Here is a 19,132-nt window from a genome sequence, read left to right on the forward strand (position 1 = left end):
GATCTATCACGTGACGCCCTTTGTTGGACTTTGATTGCCATGTCAAAAACATAAAGTCAAGTGGAATACATAAGAATATAGCAGCTCTAGAGTGTTTTTCTTAAAAAAAATTATATAGTTGTAAAAATAAACCTTATCAGTATACTTAGCATAACAAATAATGTTACCGCACGGGGGCTAAAAGAATGTGACATGGCAGTGATAAGGATGCAATGACAGCGTTATTAAGGTAGTAAGGTTAATTATATTGTCATGCCATTTTTTAATTAGAGCCTCTCCAATATTTGCAAGAGTAAAAGTTATTCTTTTAAAAATATATTTTGGAAATTTTATTTCAAATGGTTTAAAAGATATATAAAATTTCCCGCTGTACCTCATTTTCCACTCAACTGCTACTACGGATTATATAATTTAATTACAGTTGATGAGTGTACGACGTTGCTCCCAAAAGTTCTACTATTCAAGATTGGCCATTCGTAAATTAATAATCCTCCAACCCATGATAGCGTCATAATTAGCTTCAACGTGCAGCTGGGAACCATCAAATTGGATAACAACACCTTTCAATGCGATTAAGTATAGCAACCTTACTTAATTAATCTTTGCCTTAGCTCCCGGTGCACGTAGTTCCGTGCACTAGGCCTACCAGATTTCACGTGCATCTGCTATGCCCTACCATTAACTACCTCCATGATCCTAAAAATTTCTAAGTATAAGCATTATTCACCTATATTATCTTGTTAACTAATTATAACCGTAAGTTGTGTTCTTAACCAATCATAGCATTCTTCTATTTAATTCCACTATTTTTTTAATACCCATTTCTAATTCTGAAACTTAATATACATTTTGTACAATTCATTAATTTATGATTAAAATGAAACTTTCATTTTTCTAACACTAAAAAAATGAAATTACAAGTGAAATGAGCGTAGCTCAACCAGTTAGATTTATTGTGGTGGAATTAATCCACATGGGTTCAAGTCATAGTTCTTTCAGCGGTAGGTGACGTACCTATCGATAACGAGACGCTCATGGTGATGAATAGTAAGCGATGTACCCATTAACAGTGAGACGTTCGTGGCGTGGCGATTTGTTAATCTGAAAATATGCTAGTCTAGTCTTCCGAAGATGCTATAGGGATAGAGTGTGTCTGCGCGCGCGCATTTCTAGAGATGAGTGTGTGCACGTTATAAGCGTCTACATTTGTACTGCGTTTCTTAGAAAATTACAAAGTAAAATGAAATTAAACTTCCTTTTCTTCACCAACCACCATCAAATCTTGGGGAATTTAACTATTTACCATTTTTAGGTTTGGCAATTATCCAAATGTCATTTTTAGGTTTGCAATTATTTCTTTCCCTTCTTTAAGATGTGGTCTCTTAACTATTCGTCACTTTTGCCTACATGGCATGGCAATGTGGCAACCTAGGGTGAAAAACGGTGTGGGACCCACCCGTCAGTCTCTCCTCCCCTTCATCTCTCCCATGTGTGTCTGTGGCTCCCATCAACGCTGGCACCGCCCTGATTCATCACATATGCACCTTGTCGATGCCAGCGCCACCTCATCGCTGACCACCGCCGGAACTGCCCACTGGCCAACGCCGGGAGACCACTCACTGCCTAGCCAACATCGTCCCGCAGCCAACCACTGTCAGCGGCCCGCAACGACGCCAGCACTGCCCTGCTACTCCACCATGCTGGCGTCGCCTCGTAGTCGACCAGCGCTAGCACCGCCCCGCAACTGACGCCAGGGAGCCTCACCGGCACATCCCTCCACCAGTAGTCCTCTGCAACTCTTTCACACGGTCATCACCATGCGGGTGTGCTAGATGCACAGCGTCGTTGCATAGCCGACGGCGAGGTGGACGACCACGACATCTCCAGTGGCAATGGCGAGAGGGAAGGGAGGTGGAGGAAAGCTGCGTCACATTGCACAAACGCGTGCGCCTGCATCCAAGCCGCGCAACGATGTTGCACGGTCCCACTCACCCATGGCCGTAAGGCGGCGCTTCAGCCGTGGTGCGCAGCTTTGCCCCGTGGTGATGGTGCTCCTCCTGCTCATCTCCCTCGTCATCCTCCATTAGCTCCTGCCTCTCCTCGTCCTCCTCCTCCAACAACAGTGGTGCTGCGGTGCTTAGCTCTCGGCTGCGAAGCAATGCCAGCTAGGCGGTGACAGGGCTCTCGGCGTCAGCTGTTAGGCGGTTCCGGCGGTGGTCGGTTACGAGGCGATGCCGACATCGACGTGGTGCGGGCACGATGGAGCAGCGGGGTGGTGCCGGTGTCGACGGGGGCCATGGACGTGCATGGGAGAGATGAAAGGGAGGGATAAACTGACGGGTGGGCCCCATGCCATTTTTCACCCTAGGTTGCCACGTTGGCATGCCTTATGGTTAAAATTAAGTGGCAAATAGTTAAGAGGCCACCTCTTTAGAGGGAAAAAAAGTAACTGCACACCTAGAAGAGTATTTGAATAATTGCCTAATTTAAAAGTGGCAAATAGTCAAATTCCCTTCAAATCTTGCGGTGATTTTTTTTAGAATTACACAGTACAACGCACGCACACTCAATAACTACTTTTTGTAAATAAAATAATTTTATAGTGTTGTAATGTTGTTATTATATGGAGTAATATTAACACTCGAAGTACATCCCTTCATTAATGCTAGATTAACGGAGGCATTTTACAACGTTTAGATTTCTCTGGTCCAATACTATCTGATTATCTGTTTCTAATATTGAACTCTGCACATGGTATGTATAATCAGTCCTAGCATAGTAGGACCGAGTTAAATCACCCAAGATTGGTTTCAAAACACAAATTAAGGTGTCCCAGAAAAAAAACACAAATTGAGGTGGTCGACATCCACCAGCCAATACTCTCCTTTTTTTTTTCTTTAAAGCGAGGGCTAGCTTTGATTTGGCCGGTGCTAGAAGCTGAATCTCCGTAGGTCAGACAAATAATTTAAGTCTATCCTTACGTCTATACTCTCTCTGTCTGAAGATAACTTCATTCTTAGTCTTGAGTGTGCAAAACAAAATAGATGAAGGAGGGAAAAAAAAAACTTATTAATAGAAAAATAGTAGTGGTGAAAAATAAGTTGAAGATTGGTAAAGTGTATTGAAGGAACAAAACTCGTTTGGCTTGCCGATGATAGGTAAGTTATTTTGAAACAAACAAGATAAGGCAAATATTAAGTCATTTTAGAATGGAGGGACTATTGCAGACCCTCTCCAACCCCAAACCCCGATACCTAACTGGTTAGAGCCACCGCTGTCGTCATCGAATATCAATAATTAAGCTCGTCAGAGCGAGAGAAGAATACCGTAGTGCACAAATCTTTAAGCGGATCAGAAAGTCCAAAAAAATGTAAATTGGAGTTTCCATTTTATGTCGAAATGACATTAGCAAATATTTTCGATAAATTTGATCATGCCATTATAAATTTATTGTATTAAAAAATGTCACTAATATTCACCTATATGTAACCAATTGATTACAATACCTTCAAAATTGCATAACGTCATTTGTAGGTATCACATGTTTTGAATCGTTTTTCTCTATTGTATTTTTGGATGGACAAAAATACACAATCTGCACATGGGACTCACCGATCAGTTCCATCTTCGTCCTCCATCCCCCCTCACTTCTCTCTTCCCCGTCTCTTCACCTCTCTCCTTGGCTCCTCTATTCTCAAGGCTACCAGTGGCTAGAGGAGGCGGCGTCGATGGGCCATGGCTATGCAGCGCGGACATTGAGAGGATGAGGCTGCAGTGACCTCATCAGCGAGGGAGATGAAGGCTAGGGAAGCTGTGTCATTTGGGTTGAAGCCCTTGCACGAGCTCGTTGACGGCAAGAAGGAACTACGAGATGTCAATGGTGTCGTCAAGCTTTTCCTTGCGGGCTTCGCAAACGTCACGGATGAGGATGTGCCGGATTTGACAAGGATCTCATCGAGAGTGGGAAGAAAGCATTGATGGTGACGCACACACCTCATGTCACCAGAGAGGCGAGGCGATTCTCGACGGTCGATGAAGGTCAAGATTGAGTATCGGATGACAACACCCTCACTCGTCTAGATCTTGTGGATGTTGCTGTTGACCTGTCGCAGATGCCTCTCAAAACTATCGTGGTCCACTGATGTCTCGCATAGTTGGTCGTGTGAGAAAAGGGTTGGAGGGGGCCACCGACGTGTTTGGGTTCACAGTCCTCACCACCGCCATTGTTGAAATATTGTGCTCTACTTGAAGGTTTCTTGTTTACGTATTGGTCCTCATCACCACCAGATCCAGGCGAACAGGAGAGACGCAAGGGATGATGCTAGGGCACACAAGTCATCGAGGTGGAGAGAAGAAATAGCGAGCGATATTTTGGTTTATAAGAAAATACGGTATGAAAAAAACTAGTCGAAGCACATCCCATATATATATATAATGGCACGATTCAATTTTTTTTAAGAAAATCCCTCCGTTTTAGATTATAAGTCATTTTGATTTTGCTCAAAGTCAAACAGCCTTAAGTTTGACCAAAGTTTATTAAAAAAATAATAACATATTCAACACAATATACACGATAAAAATATATTTAATTATAAATTTAATGAAAATAATTTGTTGTTGTAGATAAACTAATATTTAAATATAAATTTAATTGTAGTTTTACGCCAAAGCCAAAATATTTGTAATCTCAAACAGAGGTAGTAGTTGTTGGCACTGAGTCGGTTTGACCAATAGCAATGATAGTGTTTTTAGTACAACAAATTTACGATACTCAACTTTACTTGTTTTTAATAGGATGACTTGGACGAGTCTACAGGTCGGGCTCCCGATCGATTTGGAGAAAAACTGGATGCTGATGTCAGCGTCCGATTTACGTGCAAAACTACTTTTAAACTGATTTTTCTCTTAAATTACTTATCCAAATCATGATCCGATTACCATTACATTCGTTGCAATTAAATCTTCAAAACAAAATCACATATGGATATATTCCGACGATTTTTTTAAAAATTATTATTGAATTATTTTTAAATGTTGCACGATGTTTCACCAGGTATATCGGAATTGTTTTACTGAGTAGATCGAAAATGTTTCACTCGTTTAAATCGGGTATTGTTTTACCTTATATAAAAACAATGTTTCAGCAAATAGTGAAAGAATATTTCAGTTCACTGCAACATTTGATCCATACATGGTGAAATATTATAAGTACACTAGGTGAAACATTTTTCGGTGGAACAAAAAATGAACCGAATTCTCTTAATAGGGGGTTTCCAAAATATGTGGGTTTTTTTGTTGCAATGGAATATTTCAGTTCACTGCAATATTAGATCTATACATAGTGAAACATTGTGAGTACACTAGGTGAAACATTTTTGGTTGAACAAAAAATAAACCAAATTACCTTAATAGAGGGTTTCCAAAATATGTGGGTGATTTGTTGCAATGACAGATAGGAGCAAAGACGCGGAGGGCCTGCATGCAGCGCGTGGGGGAGGGGCTCGCATAGTCGCAGGGGGAGCGCCTGATCGGGCTCCTCCGCGCCAGTCGCCCGGGTTTAAGAATTTTCAGGATGACTTGCGTACGGCCAAGACACGCGAACAAAACAACCAAAAAAAATTCCGCTTCTGGTCTTTAACGGTTCTACACGAAGAGCTTAGCAACCAAAATGACAAAAATATACTCCTAACGTTTCTAAAATTGTGCATAAAATTTAAAATGCTACTCTCTCCGTCCTAACATATAACAACGTTTACTCCCTCCGTCCCAAAAAAAGGCAAACCCTGGTTTCCGTGTCCAACGTTTGACCGTTCGTCCTATTTGAAAAAAATATGAAAAAAAATTAAAAAGACAAGTCACATATAAAATATTAATCATGTTTTATCATCTAACAATAATGAAAATACGAATTATAAAAAAATTTCATATAAGACGGACAGTCAAAATTGGACACGGAAACCTAGGGTTTGCCTTTTTTTGGGACGGAGGGAGTAGACCTTAAGATTTGTCCCAAAATATAACAATTTCTCTACCAACATTCTCTTCCCAACCAATCACAACCCTCTACTATTCGCTTTTTTCATCTACCTCCACCACTCATCCAATTACAACCCTCCATCGTTCACTTCTACCTACTTTCTTAATAACCGTGTCCAACTCTAAAACTTTTTATATTTAGGGACCGATGGAGTACTAATACTCCTCCCGAAATTTAGGGGCCATTTGGATGAGTCCCTGTCACATCGGATGTTTGGACACTAATTAGAAGTATTAAATGTAGACTAATGATAAAACCCATCTCAGAACTCTAGACTAATTCGTGAGACAAATTCATTGAGCCTAATTAATCCATGATTAACCTATGTGATGCTATAATAAATATGTGCTAATTATAAATTAATTAGGCTTAAAAAATGTGTCTCGCAAATTAGCTCACACTTATGCAATTAATTTTAATATTAATTTATATTTAATAATTTTAATTAGTATTAAACATCTAATATAACATGGACTTAAAATTTAGTCACTATATCAAAACACCACGCTTAAAATTCAAGTGGTTCTACCCCGCTACTACACCTCCACGTGGTTCGGCACCTGCTGGCCGGGCCACCGTATCTCGTGGCCTATAGACCCGGCCTACATTGACTATCCAACCCCAAACCGCTTTACTTTCTCATCACTTCTCGTCCCCCTTAATTAATCCCTGATTACGAGCCCTCATTTCCTCCCCCCGCATCCGTCCACCGATGCCCTCATTCACCCACTCACCCCCATCCCCCATCCCACTGACAGTGGGCCCCACACTCTTCTGTCCCCACCGCTCAGCGAAACACCGTAGGCGCACACGTGAAGGGTACACAGGAATGCGTCTTCTCTGAATTCCTCTCACAATTCCTCATCTGCAAAGGAGGAGACCTCGGAGAGCCGGAGGTGGTAGCTAATGGTGGTGGAAAGCCAACCCGCTTTGCGCCATCTCCCACTCGCCTCCCGCTCCCGATGCCCTCGCGCCAGCCGCCGCCACCGCCGCCGCCTCCGCCGCCTCGGCCTGACGTCGCCCGCCGCCGCTCAGTAGCTGTCGCCGCGGCGGCGGGGGCGGCGGGGGCTGGGGCCGTGGCGGTGCTGGTGGTGGTCGCGCTGCTGTGGTGGCTGAGGAGGAGGAGGGGGAAGGGGAAGGGGGAGGCGGATGAGGTGGTGGCCGCGGCAGGGAGGCTGCAGCGGCTGTCCTACCGGAAGCTGCGGCGCGCGACGGGGGGATTCGCGGCGGGGAGCAAGCTCGGGCAGGGGGGGTTCGGCCCCGTGTTCCGCGGCGCGCTCCCGCCGACGACGACGGCGGCGGGAGCAATCCGCGGCGACGGGGCGGGGAGGCCCGTCGCCGTGAAGGTGATGGATGCCGCGGGGTCGCTGCAGGGGGAGCGGGAGTTCCACAACGAGATCGCCGTCGCGTCCCACCTCCTCGCGTCGTCGTCCGCGCCGGGATCCCCTCCTGTCCCCGACGCCGCCGCCAAGCCGGGTGGGAAGGGGCGGGACTCCATACTGCTGCCGTTCGCGTACTCGATGTCGTCCGCGGCGCGGGGCGAGGGGCGGCCGCGGCGGATGATGCTGGTGTACGACCTCATGCCCAACGGGTCGCTGCAGGACGCGCTGCTGGGGCGGCGCTGCCCGGAGCTCGTGGCGGAGTGGCCCCGCCGCCTTGCCGTCGCCCGCGACGTGGCCGCCGCGCTCCATTACCTCCACTCCGTCGTTAAGCCGCCGGTCGTGCACGGCGACGTCAAGCCCAGCAACGTCCTGCTCGACACGGATCTCCGCGCCCGCCTCGCCGACTTTGGTCTCTCCCGCATCAATTCCGACGCAGATGCGGACGGCAAGCCTGAGAGCGGCGCGATTGCGGAAGGATGTGACGTCGATGGGGGATGTGATGATGACGCCTCTGTCATAGCGGAGAGCACGGTCACCACCACGGTGAATGGTGAGGGGAACCCCAAATCACCGGAGGATGACGATGGCTTCACATCGGCATCACCGGCGGAAGCTGCGTCCACTTCCGGGTTTGACCGGACCAGTGTTGAGAGTGGTATGAATAGCCGCAGCTGCAACGGTGGAGGGTCACGCACCGGAGGTACCATGGGATCAGGTACCGGGAGTGACTGGTGGTGGAAGCAGGATAATGGTGGGGGCAGCAATGGTGTAAAAGATTATGTGATGGAGTGGATTAGATCAGAGATCAAGAAGGAGCGCCCCAAGAATGACTGGATTGCAGGGGCAGCTATTACCAATCCAGCTGCAGACAGGAAGAAGCCAAAGAGGAGGGCACGAGAATGGTGGCGAGAAGAATATGCTGATGAGCTTGCGAAAAAGCAGAAACGACGTGCACTTGCTAAATCAAAGAGCGAGCAGGCAGGGTTGCAATGGTGGGAGCGGGATATTGACGATGACTTGGATGCAAAGGGACGATCCAAATGGAGTATGATGAAGAGCTGGAGTCGGAGAAGCAATGGCAGCACTGGCAATGGCAATGGCAACGGCAATGGCAGTATTAACTGGTGGGTCAATGGTGCAAGAAGCACCCGTGATTGGGCAAGTGGGGAATTCGTTCCCAAGAGTAGTGGCGCGGTGAGCAGCACACCGAGCATGCGCGGCACGGTGTGCTATGTGGCTCCTGAATACGGTGGTGGTGGTCCTTTGTCTGAGAGATGCGATATCTATAGCTACGGTGTCTTGCTACTGGTACTTATCTCAGGACGCCGGCCGTTGCAAGTGACGGCCTCACCCATGTCTGAGTTTGAGAAGGCAAGCCTCATATCGTGGGCGAAACATCTTGCGCGCGTGAGCCGCTTGATTGATCTTGTTGATCCAGCCCTACAGGATGTGAACCGTGATGAGGTTTTACTCTGCATTACAGTCGCACTCCTTTGCATCCAAAGGTCTCCAGCTCGTCGACCATCAAGTGAGGAGGTACTCCGAATGCTGTCTGGCGAGGGAGAACCTCCGCACCTCCCATTGGAGTTCTCACCGTCTCCACCTGGTGGGTTCCCTTTCAAGTCCCGAAAGAAAGTTCGGTGAGTTTGTTTAGCTCTTACCTAGATGCAAAAGGTAGCTTTAACTTTGTCCCTTAATGTATGTCTCTTTTGGTTCAAGTTCCTATTTTATGTATTCTTTTACTCACTACTGTATAAAGTTCCCTAGGGAAAAAGGTAATGCCGACCTGAACTCAAAATTGACAACAACATTGCCTAATTGATCACATGTGCTATCACAGGCCCACAGTTTTTTTTATATTTCTCTGAAACCTTAATCACAGACAGATAGTTATGTGGATTTAGTACTATGGAGAGGACTTAAGTGACCCTGAGGAGGGGATGTCCACCTTTTGAAATGGTGTATCGTGAAGCATCTTGCTTTTGGTTTTGGAATTTGGATAAGCATAGAAGGTAGTGCTTCTCCTGGCCCCCTGGAATCTGGTATACCCCTACTGTTCATGGAGTGTGCCCACAACTCACTGATGTTATGTTGTCTTTAATCTTTTCATGTCCGGATATGCTTTTCTCTTTTTTGCTTTGGCATGTTACTTTTTCCATGCGTAGTCTATTCTGCAGGATTGCTATTGCTGATCTAAAGTATGAGGGTCAACCTGGTCATTATGTCTTCTGGAAAGGCTTTATTGAGGTGATACTGACATGGTTTGACACTGTGTAGATACATGTTGATGTAGAGGCTGGATTGATTTCCATTATCCCCCAAAAAACAAAAACATGGTTTGGCACAATGTACTCTGATAGGTTTGCCGTTTGCATACATTGTTTTCGAACTGGTTATTTCGATGTTGAGTTTGTTGGTTGTTGAATCCATCCCCCGTTTGATTTGAATGGTTAGGAATCACATCAACATCGGGGCTTATAAAGTACCAGGACTTGTCAAGACTTCTGCAGTCCCTTTTTTTTGTGCTCAAGGAATTGACTATCAGATGATTCATTTTGTAAAATACTGGAGTTCTAAATAATGAACTCTCTAGAAAATTTCTGCTGGCAGGCAAAAAGTTTCATTCTAAGGCTTGTTTGGATGCAAAGGAGTATTGCTGAATGCCCCAATCCCTTCGGATTGTGGTTTCAAGTCGAAGAAAATCTCCTCTCATCAAAGTGATTGGCTGCAACTCCCACTGAGGACTGATCCAAACAAGCATTTAAGATATTTCGTTGCGTTCTTGGTTTGTTTGCCTATCTGTGCTGGTCTGTGTTCCATAAATTGAGGATTGCTTTCACTGCTACTAGTTTCATTTATAAAATTATTTATTGGCTTACTGCCAATTCCCCAATAATATTTTGATGTCTACCATATGTGGACAGTGACCCAAGAACTACTAGCAATACTACTACAGCTCAACAGAAAAGAAGCCTTGTGTGATCCGCCTTTGGCTTAACTATGGTGATGTACAGTTTTGTGTATGCAGAACTAATCAGCTCGTTACATGTGCTGACGATATTTTTTTGGTGATTATACAGTTATAATATGAGTTTAGAATCATTTATGAGTTTATGAGTGCATAATTATCCGTAGAGATTGATTGTTTGCCGGTGGTTTAACATCGATTATGAGAGTGTTTAATAGAAAGCACCATTTTACGGTAGACATGGATATCGAACTCTCCAAAGAGGGTACAATACCCCGAAGACAATAGAAGTTATTTTTTCATGAAAGGCAGCAATTGCCTGTTATGTTTTGATACCTTTCATTTGGCAAAATTGCTTTATCTGCACTGAAGATTTATTGGCACTGAAAGTTTATAGGAAAGTCCATATCAACACCTCAACTATCACATTTGTTCGAAACACCTCTCTTTTTTTTTTTAAGGAAAACACCTTTTGATTCTCAGTACTACCAGAGGTATTAGTAAAACCCCTCAAGATTTTATTGCGCTGATGAGTGATGACTAAGCAAAACCCCTCAACTTTGAAACCATTTATTTTTCCCCCTTGTTTCAAGAAGTAATCTATACCCGATATAATGAGGAGGGATTTTTTTAACACCATATAGGCTAATACAGTACACGCCTGTACGTACACCCCACACAGGATGCACCTATGCGTACACCTCACACAAAGACAAACGCCTGTACGTACACCTCACACAAAGACAGACGGTTATACATACACTTCACATAGCTGTCTCGTTGTTGACAGGAACATCATGTATTACTAAAAGGGTCTTGCAGGTGATAGATACATCGTCTAATACTAAAAAAATAAATAACTGTAAATGCTCAGCATTTGTATCAAGTCTAGAATTTCACCACCAGAGGCTAACCAGTTGAGCTTATCCTCACTACGCATGAGGTTGTATTTTTTGATAAATTGGTGCCACATCAAAGTTGTTAAACATTTGTAAGAAACATTTTATATCAAGTTCCAAAATTTGTGGGGTAAAAGTATAGTCAACCACGAGGGATCTAAATTGTTGAAAAATGTTTCGAATGCCAGTCTAGACTGGAAAACCAGTTTCTTTCGGACTTTACCAGATTCTTGCTTTCCCTTCTTTATTCCCTCTACTTCTTGCATACACTTTCACCCCCATTTGTTAATGAAAAAAAAATCACCAGCACAGGCATGCCCTGTTGTAGTTGGTTAAAAAAATTATTGAGCTTAGCTCAACTTATTAATTTTTTCATGTGGTGGAACCATCTATCCAATTTACAGTCCTAGATTTGATATGTGTGCTCATATTTATGGTTAATTGTTCTTTCGGTGATAAGTGACGTACCCATCGATAATGAGGTATCTATGATGACTTCGTTAATCTCAAGATATACCGGACCAGTTTTTTTTGGAGATGCTCATAGAGGGGTAGGGTGTACATACAACAAAAATATAAGATGAAATCTATTTTTAGTAGAACTACTAGAGTGCTTACAATTGAAATGGAGTTGTTTCTTATGGCCTTTTGTTTTTTTTTAAAAATAGGATCTAATAGAAATATTGGAATATGTTTCATATTATTAAAATGAAGTCTAATATCACATTAGAGGAGCGCGGCACTCTTGCGTCTCCATGCAATCAGGACCTGCCTTTACCCGGTGACTTTCTTTGTTTAGGCTTAGACTTATTGACTTAGACTATTAAGTCAGCTTTTTAGCTTATATGATTATTAAGCCAACAGATTTAAAGTTCTAAGTTTAATGGTGGAGTCATATCTCCAACTCATATAAGCAAAAAAAAAAAAAAAAAAAAAAAAAAAAAAAAAAAAAAAAAAAACCCTTCTCCGATCTAACTTTTGACTTAATAGTATAAGAGTGGCTTTTAGCTTTAAATAAACCAAACAAAAAGGATGCTTGTTTGTTTATATTTAGAATTTTTTACTTATGGATTGACTTTTTTTGATAATGGAATTAAATCCGGCCTTTGCTTTAAAGAAACTACAACCAATTGTTACAAAGAGAGCAAACACTCAGGCAACCAAAAATAATTTAAATAATAAAGCCAACACATAAGGAGTAAACAATTATTGAAGTCTATTTGTGAATCTCCATCCGTAGTTAGTGAAAATCTGCATTACCGTAAATTCTAAGTTTCGATATGTAGAATATATGAGCTCCTTGTTCTCTTCACACTTTTGAACATGTGCCCAAAACCGGAGCTAGTAAGTTGCCCTGAAAAACACCTACATTTGCATATAAGATTTATTTGGACATTTATCAAAAACTACACCATTTCTACCCAACCACAGAGCACAACATTGAGCGGATGCTCCGACAAATACGAGATTCTTAGTTTTGACTCAATACCACTTAGCCAATTCCAACCATATTAGATATACTATCGGGGGGTTTCAGTCCAAAGGATTCTCCAAACAAATTTTGCAATATGGCAATAAAAAAAATGTTGAATAATCTCATTATACATATAAAAACAATATCTTTGACTCACATTCCAATTTCTTCTCACTAAATTATCCTTGTTAGAATGACACCTTTGAAAAAAACCACAAAAATATCTTAATCTTAATTGGCACCTTTAGTTTCCAAATAAACTTATAGACTGGCTTATAAGCCTAAACCAAAAGGGCTAGAATAGAACCTAAGGCCACTACTCTACCATCTGTCGTGCGTATATGGTAGGGATGTAAGTGGGCAATCTCACTCTCATATAAAAACCCGCTTGCTAGTTCATTTCTCACATAATAATACAAATTTAGAAGAAAAAAAAACTAGAAGTGGGATAAACAGGTATAATAATCCCGCTTGTCTGCTCAGTTGCATCCCTAGTATTTGGCGCTAGCACCTAGGAGATTTTTCTTTTCTTCCTTTGTGCTTGTCGGAGTCAAATGATTCACCGTAAATACACCCTATGTGTAATTTTCTGCTAAATCACTATGATTTTGTTTCGATACTTATTCAGGGAGAGATTCTGATGAGTGAATGTAATAATATGCATCGTAAAATAATTATTATCCATGTTTTTTGATTATTGAAATCTATTCACCGAATTGAAATAAACAAAATAGGGAAAATTGTAAATACCACCCTATAAGCTGTAGTATTTTTTAGAAGAAACAGCAGGAGAGGCTTCTACTGCGGTATATTAATATAAAAAGTATTTACATAATTATGTACAAAGCAAAAGAAGAGAAACATGGGTATTGCACAAGATTATTTAGCTATGATTGACATTGGGGTCTATCCTGTTTATTTACCCTATACAAAAGTAGGCTAAACGAGCCACTGTAGGCTCACATGGAGATTTCTCCCCATCACTCTCATTAGTCCCCTGCCAACCTCTTAGGGCGCGCTCGTTAGTGCTGGTAGGGCTGAGCCGCGCAGTCAGTCATCCAGTGTACTGTGCACCACGCGGATAGGAGTGGCGAAGTCAATAACGTGGGCTGGCGATGGAGAGGTGACGGTCCTGACGAGAGTTAGGTCACCATCTCCACTTTCCGTCATCCTCCCGTGCATCGTATTACCCAGTGGTTTTTACGGTGTGCATCACTTTCCCCTCATAGGTTGCGTGCTGTGTTTTGGCCACAGTTCCTTGCTGAGCACCCCACCCCCATTGTTGGAGTTCCAAGCTCGAGCTCATCCTTTTGCCCGAAAGATCTTACTCTGCCCTCCATTGTTCTTCCTCCAAGCGCCGCCGCATCCATTTGCACACAGGATATCTCGACATTGCTAGCTTTCTTGTGCACACCGGCGATCGTCGATTCCAGAATCCTCGCAGCAAGCGCAGAGAGCGGTCGTCAACTGCATCGTCGCCTTGGTGGCCAGACCGGCCAAGCCTGGCAGAGCACGCGCATGGCGTAGGCTGCTTGGCCTAATCAAGTAGGCATCCACTTCCCACATTGGTCTGCCGCATCGGAGGAGGAGAAAGGAGCTCTGCTCAGGGGCATCGCTGCATCGAGTGGAGGGAAAGCATCGAGGTCGCCGATTCTAGAATCCTGGCAACAAGAGCAGAGAATGGTCAGGTCCAATCTCGTGCGGCATAGTAGAAGGTATTCGGCGCCCTTGCATTGCCATTGCCGAAAGGAGGAGCTGAGGGGTGGTCGATCCAGCTCTATATAAGGCAATGGCAGCGGTAGCCGTGAAGCGCAAGCTCATTGTCGACAAATCCCCCACCCATCGCCTCCTCCACTCACCTCTGTCACCCATCACTTTGGTGAGAAGGAGAAGGGTACCTTCAGATCTAGAATCTTCTGAGGGTTCCTCCACCTCCCTTCGTTCTGACGCTGCCTACACCGCCACCCTCGAAGAAGATGTTCAAGCTGTAGCACGTGCCGTTATCCGCATCGCCTTGAAGTACCCAGAAGCAATCTGCCAGTTGGTGCGCTGCCTCACCCCGGGGAACGTTGCTTCAACACTGGATTGGGACCTCCTCGACTCCGACCACCTATAAAAGGTAGAGCCAAAATTTTTGTGATGTTTTTTCCCCTTTTGTTGCTTGCATGACTTTGGTTCATAGATGGTTGCGGGGCATACAACATGGAACGAGGCCGAGATGAAAGCTTTTCCGGAGGCGTGCATGGAAGAGATTGAGGCACGCACAATCACCAGCACCTGCCCCAACCGTCAAGGCTACATCAACCTGGAGGTGAAGATGTTCCAGAAGGTGCAGAAGGTGGTCAACCGGCACCAGCTAAACAATTTATGGGATACATGTCGCCGCCAGTTCCAAACTTGGTGCTGGCTCGAGTCAATGGCCACTGGGCTTGGTTGCTGTCCCTTCACCGGCAATATCCTAGCCAGCCCTGAGTGGTGGACTCGGATGGATCATGTATGTATTTATTTCAGTTTTGAGCTTTTTCTGAATCCAGTGCCATGTTAGGTTCATAATGAAATTTGTTGCAATCAGAACTAACTCATGCTTCTAGACGAATCACATTAGAGACCATATTTGTTTGGTATTGTACAACATGTTTGCTATTAGAGACCAGATTAGTTGCAACCAGAACAAATTCAAGCCTATAAACCAGAATTTGTTATGTACAACATGTTCATTGCGGTACTGTTTTGTTATTTATTCATACTATGTAGTACTTGAAATAATGGGCATGTTAGATCATTCAAAGTAATTCTACAAGTACTTGAAGTTGTAATATGTGATGTTCATTCAGTTCATAATACTCATTAAAGTCATAAATCCATTCATGCTTATGTTAGTTAATTAGGAGTAATTGTACAAGCACTTCAAGTTGTAATATTTGATGTTCAGTCACTACATAATGCTCATCAAAGTCACAAAGCCTTTCATGGTAATGTTAGTTAAGGCAATCTATTTTGGTACTAGGTTAAAAGCAATATCACATTCCTTGCTATTTAGTTGTCTGCATATTGGATGAACATTACTATTTAATTTGTTTAGTTCATTAAAGTCATAAAGCGTAAGATTAGCCTATTAAGTTACAAATAGTTGATGTTGTACTAGCTGCTGTTTATTCACTACATAGTGCTTATCAACGTCACAAAGCTAGGTTAAGGCAATCTATTTTGGTACTAGGTTAAAATCAATTACCCATTGGATCAAATTACGTTATCTGAATATTGGATCAACAATACTCATTTAATGTGTTTAGTTCAATGCAGCAAAGAAAGATATAATTTTCCGTACTAGGTTAAAAGCAATAACCCATTACTTGCTATTCATTCACTACAGAACCCTCATTGAAGTCACAGGGCCATTCATGCTGTTAAGATAGTCATAGTCATAAGTTAGTTGTTTTGTACACAAATAAGGCCCTTTGATATTACTGCGGTCACAAATCATTCCTTTCTCTTTATGCCTTTGCAGATGAGGAGAGGCGCACGTGCATTCCGGAATGGTCCCCTTCTGTATATTCCTGAGCACCATGCGGTTTTCAGGGGTAGGGTTTGTACCCTGAACCGCTCTGGAGTTCCTGTCAGAACACCCATCAACGCAGTGCCTCAGCAGGCCGAGATCCTCGACATAGAGGACCTCACCGAGCACACCCTACAAGAACCATCTGAGCAGACTCCACGGCATGGGAAGAGGTCACTGACTAGAGGTACCACCTCTGGCGGAAGCTCCAAGAGGTCCAGGGGCTCTTCTGCTAGCGATGCTCTCAACCGTTTGGCGGACCTCGGGGTTCAGTCAAACGATAGCAGAACCAGAATGGAAGAGATAAAGCAAGCAAAGAGTGCCAAGGCCTGCATGGAGCTTCTGAAGGCTGACGGTTACACCTCGAGGGATCCTATTTACCACATGGCTCTGAGGGTCTTTCGAGATGGCTTCCTCAGGGAGTTTTTCTTGGACGACTGCCACACTCCGGAGGGGAGGTTGTACTTCATCCAATCCCAATACCAAGACACGGCTCAATACCAGCCCCTTCCCCCCTGGATTTGGAGGTTACATCCAGTCAGCTCCTGCCGGTTTGTTTCTTGAACTCATTGCATGGTCTGTTGCATTGTGCAATTGCATAGTTTATAATCATGGTGCCGTACATGATTCCTGCTTTTGAAGTGTTGTTAGCAAACTCATTCATGTTATTTTGATGCATTTTGCAATGACATAGTTCACAATGATGGTGCCATACATAAATCCTTATTTTCAAGTGCTGTTAACTACTCAATCATGTTAGTTTGCTGCAAATTTCAATGAAATAGGTTATAATTATGGTGCCATACATGATTTGGTATTTTTGAGTGTTGTTCACAAATAAATATGTTAATTTGCTAGTGTCATTAACCAATATATATCAATGTTGCTGTTGTCACAACTTCAGTCAGTCCTTTTTTTGTACATATTACTGCCTTCTGTGTTGATGGATTCTTTGGTGCTACTGGTGATGCTGTTCTTGGAGCTGTAGCTATTAATGCTGTTGGAGATGATGCTGCTACTGGTGATGGAGAAGGAGATGGCGTTGGAGATGATGATGATGATGCTGGTGATGGTGAAGCATATGGCGATGGCGATGACGAGGGAGGAGATGGTGCTGGTGATGGCCATGATGATTATGGCGACGATGGCGATGGTGGTGCTGCGGGTTACGGGGGAACTGGTTATGTGGGTGCTCTTTATTGGGGTTGGGACCTGGAAGTTATGATCTATCTGGTTATGCAATGTTTTGACCTCATGCCGATCGGACCTACTGCTAGATCCTTTCGAACGATGAGTGTGTCTGAGCTAGAGCTTTTCGAACGTGTTGTCTGTCCAAATAATTTTGCTCGACTTCGTCTCGAGCAACGTAACTGTTTTGTTCTGTTGAGTGTGTAGGATGAAACATTCTCGGCACATTTGATTTGATGTAGCTCTAAATAATTTAGCTGGATCGTGAATCATCTTATTATTCTGCCTAATTGTACGTGGTATTTGTTTGTTATGCTGACTAACATGCAGGTTGCATAAATTATAGGATGGCTTGGTCTGGGTCAACCATGTGCAAGTACTTCCATAGAGTGCTTAATGCAGTTTATGCCATGGCTGCTGATATCAACAAGCCTGCAAATCCTAATTTTCGCAGAGTGCATAACTGTGTTATGCAAGATGCAAATTTCCTTCCTTTTGCCGGGGCCGCAGGTGTAGTTGACGGGACCCACATCCCAATTCGTGTTGCAGTTTAAAAAGCCAATGTACACCGCAATCGTCACCAAATCACATCATGGAATGTATTAGTTGTGACTGGATGGGACGATCGTGTCATTTTTGCTGATGCGGGATGGCCTGGAGCTGTCCACGACCAGAGGGTGCTCACAGAAGCTGTACGCAACTATCCCTACATTTTTCCAAGGCTTCCATGGGGCAAGTACCGTAGTTAGTTTTTTTTTCATCCATTAATACATGTCTCCTGAAATTAATCCCTCTTTAATTTACATTTAGAAATGATTCATCTAATTGTGCAAGTAAATATCTACTTGTGGATTCTGGATACGCATGCCGGTGCGGGTTCTTGCCACCGTACCCACACATACGCTACCATTTTATGGAATTTGCTGGTCAACCGCATGGGAGGGAAGAAACCTTCAACTATATGCACTCTTCTCTGCGTACGTCAGTGGAGAGAGCTTTTGGAGTTATGAAGAGTCAGTGGAGGATTCTTAGGGAGATGCCATTTTTCCCTAGGCAGAATACCCAAACGAAGATCATACACTGTGCTTTTGCTCTCCACAACTACAGGCTTGACAGTGCGGACCCACATTTCCTGACATAGCATCCGTTGTACAACAGGTACCCCAACATCCCACAGGCTCCACCACTACGCGACTGGTACGACGCACCGAACAGTGCAGCGGGGATGCGAGCTGTTCGTGACGCCATTGCAGATGAAGTTTACAACAACTAGGCTTACATCACTTTCCATCCTGATTAAATTAGTAGTCTTTGGTCTTGTCATTCCCATGTTAGCCAATTATGTGTGTTCCCTGTACGAGTAACTTCTATCGTGTTCGTGTAATCAAAATTGTGCATCGCAATTTTATTAATAATTATGTGCACTCAAGTATTGTTAATCAGTCATTTTACATTCAATCAACGTTTCATTTGCTAAATGGTGTGTTAATTGTTTCGGTCTCGCCTCCCTTGCATCCTGCTCACTTCAGCACCACATGCACCAGCGCCTGTAGTCCCAGCGGTCGCCGACATGAGCAGCAAGCTCATTACTGATAACTGCTTCCCGACATGCCTCCATCAGCTCGCTG

The 19,132-nt window shown here is 43.6% G+C and overlaps 2 protein-coding genes across 2 annotated transcripts; both read left to right on the forward strand.

The window, feature by feature from the left end:
- Positions 1-6,890: 6,890 nt before the first annotated feature.
- Positions 6,891-9,237, forward strand: LOC4348223 (receptor-like serine/threonine-protein kinase At2g45590). Its single transcript, XM_015759381.3, has one exon. It carries the CDS (start codon positions 7,000-7,002, stop codon positions 9,061-9,063), a length of 2,064 nt encoding a protein of 687 aa, XP_015614867.1. The 5' UTR covers positions 6,891-6,999; the 3' UTR covers positions 9,064-9,237.
- A 4,692-nt stretch (positions 9,238-13,929) lies between these two features.
- On the forward strand, positions 13,930-17,794 carry LOC136353740 (uncharacterized). Its single transcript, XM_066304954.1, has 4 exons — positions 13,930-14,879; positions 14,943-15,254; positions 16,269-16,867; positions 17,305-17,794. The coding sequence occupies exons 2-4, from the start codon at positions 14,943-14,945 to the stop codon at positions 17,309-17,311; spliced, it is 918 nt and encodes a 305-aa protein (XP_066161051.1). The 5' UTR covers positions 13,930-14,879; the 3' UTR covers positions 17,312-17,794.
- Positions 17,795-19,132: the final 1,338 nt, after the last annotated feature.

Source organism: Oryza sativa, chromosome 10 (genome assembly GCF_034140825.1).
Source record: "Oryza sativa Japonica Group chromosome 10, ASM3414082v1".
Lineage (NCBI taxonomy): Eukaryota > Viridiplantae > Streptophyta > Magnoliopsida > Poales > Poaceae > Oryza > Oryza sativa.

Coding starts and splice junctions, on each gene's coding strand:
- LOC4348223 (XM_015759381.3), top strand. CDS start 7,000: ATGCCCTCGCGCCAGCCGCCGCCACCGCCGCCGCCTCCGCCGCCTCGG.
- LOC136353740 (XM_066304954.1), top strand. CDS start 14,943: ATGGTTGCGGGGCATACAACATGGAACGAGGCCGAGATGAAAGCTTTT. Junction 15,255..16,268: donor GGTGGACTCGGATGGATCAT/GTATGTATTTAT, acceptor ATGCCTTTGCAG/ATGAGGAGAGGCGCACGTGC.